The sequence below is a fragment of the Lagopus muta genome, chromosome 4, assembly GCF_023343835.1.
Source record: "Lagopus muta isolate bLagMut1 chromosome 4, bLagMut1 primary, whole genome shotgun sequence".
NCBI classification, from domain to species: Eukaryota; Metazoa; Chordata; class Aves; order Galliformes; family Phasianidae; genus Lagopus; species Lagopus muta.
Genome location: NC_064436.1, coordinates 19,195,980 through 19,207,508, shown reverse-complemented (window position 1 = coordinate 19,207,508; position 11,529 = coordinate 19,195,980). Strand labels below are relative to the sequence as shown.

At 36.9% G+C, this 11,529-nt stretch overlaps 1 protein-coding gene across 4 annotated transcripts; it reads right to left on the bottom strand.

Annotated features, from left to right (window-relative positions):
- Positions 1-963: 963 nt before the first annotated feature.
- GIMD1 (GIMAP family P-loop NTPase domain containing 1) lies at positions 964-8,633 on the bottom strand. Of its 4 annotated transcripts, XM_048941121.1 has the most exons (4): positions 5,520-8,633; positions 4,735-4,787; positions 3,853-4,269; positions 964-1,653 (listed from the first exon to the last, which is right to left on the bottom strand). In XM_048941121.1, exons 3-4 carry the CDS (start codon positions 4,243-4,245, stop codon positions 1,384-1,386), a joined length of 663 nt encoding a protein of 220 aa, XP_048797078.1. In that variant the 5' UTR covers positions 4,246-4,269; positions 4,735-4,787; positions 5,520-8,633; the 3' UTR covers positions 964-1,383. The 4 variants fall into 4 exon arrangements, with proteins under 4 accessions (XP_048797078.1, XP_048797080.1, XP_048797077.1 ...); XM_048941123.1 differs by having other exon boundaries at positions 3,853-4,876; XM_048941120.1 differs by having other exon boundaries at positions 3,853-4,840.
- Positions 8,634-11,529: the final 2,896 nt, after the last annotated feature.

Here is an 11,529-nt window from a genome sequence, read left to right as displayed (position 1 = left end):
AGTCCTCTTAAGCATTTTTCAGATATATTATGAACTTCTGCAACTTTGTTTTTGTCCGTGTTTTCTGAGTAGTCTGCAGACAGTTGTAACAGGAGTATTAAACTATGGTCCCTTATACCCCAGAATATGTAAAATGACGTATCAAATACGTTGCTTTGCTAAAATAGTTTTGAAGTTTTATCTTTTAACCTCAGTAGTTCCTTCCTAGTGAGGGAGATTACTAATTAAGAATGAGTAGCTAATAGGTTGTCGAGAAAATGTAGTCAAATGTGGAAAAGCTGGTTTTCAATGTTCAAAACACACATCTTTTTCCATTTTAATATACATTTTGAATAATATTTTGTACAAAACATGCTTGATCTTTTTTAACAAATTCCTTCTTCTAGGTTTTATTTGAATTATTCATAATAATGTATTTAAAACAGGCACAACTACTATGGTGATATCATTAAGTTGCTTCTTTTTAACTTTTGCCTTTGAATAATCTGAAAATAACCGTTGCAGATCAATTCACAGTAAAACTTGAAAAGTAACTATTTAGAAATGCTTCACGTGTTTCAGCATGTACTACTTAATTAACTGTCTACTGTCTAACTACTCATATGATAAGCACTTCTCTAACCGCTGATGTAGGGAACTTACCTGGATTTCATAGGCTTTGAACTTATATAGTAAGCTGGGAAATAAAAAATCAAAGTGGTAATGATATAAGATTAAAAGGAACCAAACACAAAAGAAAAAATTATCAGATGCGTTCTGTATGTGCCTATACGGTTAACTGTGCTAATTTTTCATGTATCTGGGATTAAGCAGCAGAAATTATTCTACGCATTATTCTAAGTGTGCTAAATAGCATTAAGCACATGGGGAGCTATTTTAGCTGGCCTGTAAACTGTGTCTCCAGTAATATCTTATTAAACAAAATTCTTCAAGTTTAAGAATTTCAGTTTTAACCTTTGAATCAAAGTAAAAAAAAAAAAAAAAAAAAAAACCTTTATAGTAGGTAAATCTTAAGTTTTAATACTGGAAAGCTTTTTTTAGTGTGTTTTTTTTTTTTTAATTTTTTTTCCAGATCTGTGTTGTGTATGAAATGCAATTTATAATAAGGTGTAGCATAAAATCTTATTACTGACTGCACTGGTATTAGGAGCATGATTTTGAGTACTAGCTTGTTCTCATGTGGTTGAAACTAGGATTCTGGATTCAGTAGTGTGAGGTACTCTATGGAGGGCATGTAGTTTGGTAATCTGAAGAGAGATTTCCAGATGTATGTTCAGAGGTGTTTGGTAGGGGTCTTGAAGATTCAAGTTGCTGTCTTATCTACTATTTTATTAGATGTTATACAGCGTAGAAAATAGACAAATGAGCACCTGAAAGCTAATTCTATTCCTTGTCATGTTTAAGTAGTACTCGAGAATTATTTTGTCTTATAAAATTTAAGAGCTTTCTTAAGACAGTAGTTCTTTCCTCTTTAATTATGCTCTTCTGGTTGTCTAGGAAAATATATTTATTCTGTACTGAGCTCAGTAGTGACAACAGGGTACTTGAAGCTTTGTGCAAATATGCTTCCTCACTGAATCCAGCTGCTTCTGCCTTGTCAGCGTGAGTAAGTAAAACTGCAGTGAAATCCTTCCATGTGGGACCTAGAAGTTCCTGTAATGAAAAACAAATCTCAAATTCTTATTCATTTTTTCTAGTCCCACGCATAATCGTGTATTAACTGATCAACTTACAGAATCTATCTGAGTTGCTGGAATTTCAGGGGATTTTGACCTTTAAATACCTTGGTATTGCCTTCTAGTGGAAATAGGTGGCTGTGCAGTGATAACAGCTGACTGTTCTGCAGGTGTTAGAGTTTCTTCAGTTAAAAGTTCCACATGTAAATTACAGCAGTTGTTGTTTAGCTGCATCGTGCATCATCAGAAATAATATGTAAAATTCAAGTAGCTTAAATGATTTTCTACATATAAATATTTGTGCACTGTCTTTAAGCTCTTTGAAAAAAGATTTCTAAATCACCTTGCAGTGAATAAATCAGCAATTTTATGCAACACTGATTTCGGTAACAGCTATATCTTAAACTGAACTGTCTGTGGCAGCACAGGAATAATGACAGAATTTCTTTGACTACAGTTTTTCATGGAAGGGAACAGGGAAAATAAGCTGGCTTTTTGTCAGTATGAAAGAAATTAATAGGAGTAAGAGATCAGGCTTTAAGTTACAATTGTAAAAGAATTAGCAACTTCAGTGCAGTCATGCAAACACCTGTCTGTGTTAAAGGAAAACTACTGTATTATTCAAGTTCACCTTATAGTTATTTCAAGAACTCTGTAAACTAAAAGTTTAAATGCATAAAACAGTTTTAAAGGATATCTTTGTATTCCCAAAATAAGCAAGGAGTTAGACTAACTCCTTAAGTTAGACTTAAATTGATTATGTTATATTGATAGTGATTAATCTGTTTTAGATGTTAGGGATGAGAAAAAAATAAACTGCAAAATAAACTTAATATTGGTGTAGGCTGTCTGTGGAAGAGTTAAGAGGTGAGTTTTAGAGAAAGAGTGGTGCCTTTAATTATCTGAGGGCTCAGATAAGTCAGTGCTATTATTAGTTATGAGATCAGTATCTGCCACTCTCCTAATACATTAGACTGTTGGGTTAAAAAAAATGCAGACTTAAATGCCAGTAGTCTTCTGTATGCATTACTGATAGACCATCCCTAATATGTAGAAGATTATTATGAGTTCTCCTTATCACTAAAAGCGTAGTCTCATGGTAGTTTCTTCTTGGAATGGCATAGTGAAACACAACCACTATTGTTCATAATCCCAGCACTCAGACAACTGTCCTGCCCCATTTGTTTCTGGCTGATGAAATCATAGCATGTCAGCCTTTTAAAAAGATAATACCTTAAGTTATAATTAAGAAACAAGGAAGTGTTTTCTTACTGTTTTGGTTTTAATGTGTTTTATTTAATCTCAGTAGGGATTTTTAAAGCTCCATTAAAGGAGAAGGGTACAGGGGCATCTCCTAGGCTTTTAACAGCCATGTGGCATTGATCCAAAACAATCTCAAGATGATTTTTCATTGGCTTAAAGTAAAAATTCTAGATGAAAGTGGTGATTCCTCTTAATACGAAGTTAAGAGAAATGGAAAAGTAGAAATGTATAAAGAAGGGTAACAATGAGAAAAAATATATACGGATTCCACTGAAGGCAAAGACGTTCATTTTCAGTGTCACCTACTCCCATAAATCTTACCTAATTCCAAAAATTCTCTTCCACGTAGATTCAAAATATTTGCTTCAAGTGAGTATTGCTAGAAGATTTCCTTTGCCAGAATAAATCTGTTAACTTTCTAATTTTTTTTTTTTCCCCTTGAATAGATAACAGCATTAGTTACAGTGATTTTCTGTATGATTTTTGGACCTATTATTCTCTGCTTTGGGCTGTGCTCTGTCCTATGCAGACCACAGGAGAGTAAAGCAACCAAATTTTTACTTCAAATAGCATGTCTCTCCAACAACCTAGAAGTGTCATAGTAAACCTTTGACTAATTTCTGTGAGAGAAGCTTACTTTGCTAGGTAAATTTGATTCCAGAAGTCTCTAGTGTTGAATCCAACAACAGCATAGCAGTTCTTGCTTTTCTTTTCTCAGTTCAACGTGGTATGTGTGATGGTGTACAGTGTTAGATCTATGAATGTAATTATGTATTTCAGCTGGTGGACTGGAGGGTGTTCCAGTTTTTAGCTGCACTTCTCTAATTCATATCTGCAGTCAGTGCCTCCATAGTTACTTTCAACCAGAGACAAAAGGAGTTGTAGAATTACAGTAGAAACTTTTATTTCTTACCTGGATGAACTGAGTTGTTTGATCATTTTCATCCGGACACAGAGGCAAGTCAGCCCTCAGGACTAAAAGAGCAAGATGCAGACCTTCCTCCCTGAAGTGGTGAGCCAGGGCAGATCTCACTGTGTGTTTCACCTGCTCTTTGCTCAGGCTGCTGTGAGGGTAGCTTGGAGTGTCAAGTACCCGAACGCGGAGAGCTAGCTCACAGCCATTTCTTCGTGTAATCCCCAAAATACGGCAGCTGTGCCCAAGACTGCAACAAGTGGTCACTGAGCTTGGGGAGAGATGGCTTTCGAAGTCCAAGCTGCCTAGCAGGCTGTTCCCAGCAGCACTTTTGCCAGTTTGAGTTCTTCCAAGGACGACAAGGTTGATTGTCATCTCATTGCTGTCTGCCATTGTCTTTGGTTTTTATCTGCAAGCCTGCCATTAAATGAAGATGGAATAACTTGTGCTGTTTTAGACTTAAACAATCCAGCAACAATGTAAGAATTCAGTCTCTTGAGTGCCTGTCCTTGCCTAAAATCTTTAAGGACTGTATGTTCTAGACATTCAATGCACCTCATGCATATCTCTGATTCAAGATCTTTGTTGTCCTCCAGTCTCCCACTCAGAAGAGGCAAAACCCCCTGGCATGGAAAGCAGCCTGATAGGCTGTGCTTCTGCACTGATGGAAGCTGAAGAGCTGTCAAATTTCAGAAGAGATTTAGGAACGTTGTGAGGCAGATAAAGCTAAGGATGGGCAAAAAGAACAGAGCAAAAAGGAGCTGAGAAACAGCTGTGGAAAATGCAGAAGAATGTGATAAAGAAGGAGAAAAACTAGGGGAGGATGAAGTTAGAATAGTGATAACTGCGTGCTGTTGTTACTACATGACTTCATATCTTTACCTGTTTTTTTGAGGGGCCGGCTGGGATGTGAAGTAGCTTTTAAAGGAGTGCTTCTGCAGCAGAGAACAGTTAAGAAGCTGTTAGCTTTTGTCAACCTCCATTAAAACTGCAATAGATAATGATAATGATCCAAAAGGGCATTCTGATACAGGCAAATATAGGAAGTGTGTCTTAATTTTAAAAGAAACAGCAACAATGGTGAAGCTAGTTAATGCTGCAGATTCAGTCTCCTAATTTAGTCTCTAGGCATTGGAAATAAATGCTATCATATAGACTTCTGTAGCACAGTGGGGAAGAAGAGCATAGGCTAGTGGTTGGAGAAGGGAAATGACTTCACAAATAAGCATCTTATTTTCTTCTTTTCTGTATATATCTACTGGATTTCAGTGCATAGTAATTGTCTCAGAGGAATATTGGTTAACAAAATACATTCTGGTGTTTCAGATGAAAAAGCGATTGGTGAATAAGCAGCTTTCTTACATGATCTTGGAGCATTTGGCATTTTTTACAAAACTTTCCATTATCACTTCCCTTTTAATTTTAAGAATACCTGCTTATTCTCTTTAAAAAAGACTTTATGAAGTTACTGTTATCAGTTTATTCATTGATCTAAATGTAAATTGTATTCATCTTCTGTAGCATAATATTAGATGGAGGACATGAATTAGTGCGTTCCTTCCTTCTACCTCTTTCTTCCCACTGTTGTAACCAAGGATTTTTCTTTTTTTTCCCTATATGCAGTCTACTCTTAAATGCTTAGGTTAATTTCATAGTTTGTCGCTTACCTTATATTTTCTGAAAGTCTTTTTTTTAATTCAAGCTTCATTCATAGACCGTGTGTGCTGAGCAAGAAGTTCATACATGAACTTTGAAACTTACAGCAGCAGCGTACCACACTGAGACTGTTACGTACACATTAATCTGGTTAATCTGTTACTGATAGATCCTCATTCATTTTGTTTTTCGGTTAGTACTTAGCACTGTCTGATGCAAATACAGTTTTGTATATAAAGTGGGTATTTTTGAAAGTTGCTTAATTTCTACCAGCAGTTTAATGTGAGAGAGATAATGGAGGTATTAGGTTCTTGAATGTGTACATATATGTATCTGAAGAGTGTGTGCACTTTATTTTATTCTTATAATGCATTAATAGTTGCAGTATTTTCAAAATACAGCATCAACCTTATACAGATGTAAAACTATTTCTCTAAAAAGGTAGATTAAAATAATCTGAAAATAGAATAAAACACAGAAGTCATTTGTGAATCTAGAAGAAAATTGAAGAAGACTGGCACCAGTGTCAATTGTGCTCATTTGCTGTTGGCTAGATAGGTGTAATCCTTTCTTTGATCGCATGCTGTGCTTGGTATGTTTTGCTTGATAGCGTAATTCTTTGCCATGCTACAGTAGCGCTAAAAGTAAAGGTAAAAAGATATCCCGGAAAAGACCTATCACTTATTTTTTAGGTTTTTTACCACAGGTAAGAATGTAACTAATTTTTATTTCTATGCCACAGTGGGAAATAAATCTACATTTGTGTTTTAATGACTGGTTTCTGGTAGCAGAACAGAAGAGTGCTTGTCTGCTTGCAGAGAAGAGTTCAGCTGTAGCTCCTCTCTGACCATAAATTCTAGGTTGAAAGAGAGATGTGTTTAATCCAAGAATCTGGTAATCAAAGAAGGAGACTGTGGTATGTAGGCTTTCTGTGGTGAGAAGAAAAGTGAAGACGCTTTCCAGAGCTCATTTGGATAACGTTTTTATCCAAAATGTAGCTCTATGTGGGAGCTCCTAAGTCACGGTTTAATGCAGTACAAGGTCTGCTTCGGCCTGCAGCAGTGTAGTTAAGGCTTCGGTTCTTCCAGAAGTCTGAGTTCCACTGTGGTGCGACAGGCACAGCTAGTGTTTTGGCTGAGGGTAGAAGCTAATGGTGCCTTAAGAGCCTCCTAGGGTAAGCTCACATTATTCTTCATGATTGAGTTATTTTGTGTTGCCTGGCTTTAGACAACTGCGTAGAAATTTTGTTGCTCTGTATTTTTAAGAGCATGTACACAAGTTAGTTGCCTTTAGACAGCCTCCTGTTCTTCAACTTGCCTATTTTGATGAGAGGTGAGATATTAAATCTTTCCTTGTATAAATAGCTGTGGCACCTACTGCTCCTACAGTTCCTACTGAGGAGAGCCCAGTGTGAAGGTTAACAATGCAGATGCATACAACTCAAGTCCTACACAGGTTCTCTCTTTATATAAAAGTGTATAGCGAGGTTCCTTTCTCTGCTGCTGAAAGCAGAATTGAAGAAGAGTGCTTATAGGGTGACACTTGAAAACCAAGAGTAGGTCGGTCTCATAGAACTATGGATATTCCAAATAAAAATCTGGATGCTTCACTTGATTTGACTAGAAGTCTCGAATTTGATTAAATTGTCCCGATCTAGTTCAGCACATTTGTTAGGCTGTTCTTGTGCATAGTAATGCCTCTCATTAGAGCTAAGGCAGTATACGTCATCCAAGCAGCCACGTAGTAGCCTGCCAGGGAGACAGTTTAAGCTGTGCATGATCAAGGAAGGATTGATTCAAAATATCAGGAAAGCTAGAATTGCAGGAGAAATGGAGTCTTGTATGTGAAATACAGTTTGTTCAGCTTTAGGTAGATTAGGGCTCTTACACTGGCAAAACTGCGATAAAATTAAGAACGCTGTAAGCAAGGCAGTGTTTAAATGTTAGCTAAAAGTTACCTGACTGTTCTTCCCCACCAAAAAATGCAGTTTCTTTCCATTAATATTTTTAGTGTAGTATAACTCAAGACATTCCAGAGGCATCCTGTCATATGTCAGCATGGACAATGGATTTTAAGAAGTCATCTTCCAAGCAAGGCATGATGGAAAAAATCAAATTGTTTTATGACATTTGCTTAGTCTCCTTGAAGTACATGAAAAGAATCCTCCCCAAGGTGGCAGTAGCAGCTTACTCCACAGGTACTGTAAAACTCAGCTGGGGGTCCCCTTGCTCTAGAATCCAATGCTGAAATAAAATACCAGGCCAGAAATAAGCTGAAGTGTTAGAAGTACAGAGCAATTACAGGAGTCTTGAAACATCTGCTGAAATAACGAAGACGTGGAAGATATTTTTCATTGTCATAAGGGATTGTTTATTTGTATTTATTTATGTATTTTACATAAAATATTTATAAAATATGTATATATATATTTTATTTATATATGAAACGTTTTCTTTCTCTGATACATAGCGCAGCATCTCAATGAGTTTGAACAGCAGTAATTCAAAGGTAACACTTAAGAAACTGGAAGTTTTATTTGTTCTTCTTTACATGGTTCTTCTAAAAGATCTTTTTTTCTCTAGCTTTTGATTGAGTTGGTGACACTGTGGGGCCTTGGGTCTGAGATCTTAAGGTCTACTGGCATTGAATTTGCAAAGAGCAAGTACAGAATGTAACAAAATTCTATTTGATGCTTTTTAGCACTACTCACTGTCTGTGGGTAAGCTATTGTTTGGTTTTCTTTGTGTTTGTTTAACTTTATTTCCAAAATGGCAAAGAGAAAACTGAAACTGAGGTCTATTATGGATTGGCAGGCAAGAAAGCTTCTGGGAACTTAAAAATGAGTCTTTTACTGCTCCTGTGGAAATACCATGCAAGTCTCATAGGGAATTGTTAAGAATCTAAGGAAGTGAGGCTCCTAATCAAATAGAAAATAACTGGAGCTTGGGCATGCTGCTTCTTCAGAGTTTGAAACAGTGCTAAAAGCATTTCCAACTTTCTGCTGGATTTGTATGTATGCACAGCATTAAGTAAAGTTGCAGCGCATTTTTGTAACATTACCCTGTCAGCTGTTGTTCTGTTGTATTCCTGTGATCACCCAGTTGGTCTGAAAGCACCCTGAGCAAGCTCTCCACCCTCCTTGTTAGAGTGTGCTCCAAACAGGCTACTCTTATAAACTGAAATGACATAGGTTCTTTTGAGGCACTACGTCTGTTACCATGTGTCTCCTTTCAGTTCCCACGCCTTCCCATCCCTTGCAGCTTCTTTCCCTATGTGGGCTCTCATTTGAGCCAAAGATGATGCTGTGGTAAGTAATTTAAGATGTGCTTTGATGAAGTTCTCTTACTTAGAGAAAACTCAGTGAGGCTATTTGGTGGATTGCCACACACAGAGGCAGGCTTTAAGCCTTCCCATTCAACATGAGAAGTCCAGAAAGGTATGCAGGCCATGTAGTTAGTGTGGATTCAGTTCTGTTAGGCATGTAATTTCAAAGAAAAGCCAGACATGTCACTGCTAAGAGAAAGACCGTCTATCGATGCTTTATTTCTTTTAGTCTGCATTCGCAGTGAAATCTCTCTTGATCCTAAAGGAACGCACTCATAATATTCCCTAATGTTTCCTTAAAACAGACTTTTTTTGCTTGCTTATTCTTATCTTTACTGCTCTTGGTATTTTTGAAATAATCAATTAGCAATCTTCAAGATGCTTCTTTATGCTGTATGGATGGCTGTGAGTAGATTGGTTTTGCCAAGAAGAGAGAAAGAGAAGCATAGCTACAAACTAATGCAATTGCACCTGCTTTGGGACACTGTATGACTGCAGAACTAGCGCCTTAGGTTCCCACTGTACTTCGTACAGCAGAATATTGGTTCAGGGCAAATGCTCTTGGTAAAACAAGAACCTTGTGTTTTAAAGGAGATAGAGCAGAGCTGTCGGCACGATTATAGCATCTGCCAGAAGTTGTTTCTGTATTCTCCCACTGAATCACCAGAATTCACAAGATAACCTTTTCCTTTTTCCTCTGCAAAAACTTGAAATTAGAAACCATTATCTTTGACATGCTAATCTGGTAAGTCTCTCTGCTGTGGAAGTACTGTCTTTGCTCAGTTGGCAGGAGGATGCTCTTCAAAAGCCTTTGCTTTTCAGTGCTTCTCTGTGAGAAGCTACTTTACTTTTTTCCTGTTAGTATGGTTTGGTGTGACGTGGCTCTGCAAAATGCTCAGGGATGCATTGTACAATGGCACGTATCGCACTCACTGCCACAAGCTGCCAATTTCTAATTCTCTTGCTAATCCCCACCTTCTTTGGTTTTACTAGCACTTTCCTCTGTAGCACCATATATTTTTTAATATAGAAGGAATATTTTTGATATATTTTACTGTACTGTGCTGTCTTTTGAGGAGATTCCCTGGAGATACTTAAACTTGTTTGGGTCTTGTTTCCATCCATGGTGCCAGGATTCATTTTCTCTAGTATAAACATTGGACATGTGTTGCTAGTGCCCAGGATTGGCTGTAGGGCTATACAGTAAGGCTGATATTTGTCTCTGTGTTAACTGATTCAAGTGAAATAGGCAAAAAGACAAAGCAAAAAAAAAGAAAAAAAAGTCAAAATATCAGTTAAGACTATACATATATAAATAGTAGTAAAGGAAAACTAATGAAATTGTAAGCTTTTGACTTCAAAGGCAGATGCTTGGGTAATACGCAATATCCGGAGAGCATGAAAATACAGACTTAAAGTGACCTATTTCCCTTACACATACTTCTCTGGATAAACTTTGTGACCGGCCACGTATATCTGTATTGACAACATGAGTCAGACTACCATGGTTGTTCACTTTCTTCTGATTAATCTTGAGTTCAGCCTCATAAATAAAAGCATTTTGTCTCCGGGGCATATGTCCTATGAATTGAGAGCATAACTAGAAGCTCAGGAAACCTGGATCTGGCTACCGTTCTCATTCCACTATTTAAAGAAGCTGCACAATTTCTCTGATTCCTCATCTAAATAGCGGAGGGAGTCTTCACCTCTTTTGGCAACACGGAGTAGGAGTTATTTAGCTGAAGGCCACAGATTTTTGCCTGGCAATAGCAACATTATTACTTTTTAATGTTATCATTATTGCAAAATGCTCAATAGGAACCCAGATAACTTGAGGCTTACTTTCCAAAAGTTTCCCATGATGCTTGGAAAGGTTATAGCCACAGAAGTTGCACTTGTACACAGAGATTTTTTTTTTTTGGCAGTGCTACTCATATGTACTCTAATCCTTAAGTAGTTTTTCATAGAATGTGGGGAATACAAACCATAAAGCTTCTACTTAAGAATGTAAAGATGATACCTTTCTACTCAATAGTATCCATAGGTTTTCAAGACAGCTTTAGTTATTTCATTTCTTATTTTCCAGGTTATTTAGGGAGAAAGAATACAACACATGTTGAGGAATTCTCTTAAAATACCCAATAACTAACAGTTTGCTATATTTGTATTCTGATTGTAGCTCTTTCTTGATTTCTCTCTGCGTACGTACATTTCAGAGGCAATCTGCTCCGTTGCTAGCAACTTTTGTTGTACAAGTTTAAGAAACTGGAAATACACCTACCCTTTCTTGTTTCTGATAATCATGATAGCTTATGAATATCAAGCCTTGAACAGATCCTTTTTTAGTATTTTATTTTAAAACATTCCAAGCAAATTGAATTTGAGACTATCTTCCAGGATGTTTCACTATGTCAAGCCACTGAATATGCAGTGTCATTATTATGGTGTAAAAGTCATTTTACAAGCCAGTGTGGCTTGCTCTGGCAATATTTAGAAAAGTGGAATTGCTGTGTCTGGTATATTAAAACTTTGAATAGTGTGTGGGAGGGTGCAAAGTATATGGTTATAAAGTTGGTGTGTGAATTAGGACCATGAGCCCCAGACTCTAATTAATCCACTTTCATGACTTGAAGTGTGATAGACTGTCTTCTTATTTGGTAGCTGGAAATCTGCCTGTTAATGAAAAATACAGAGCTG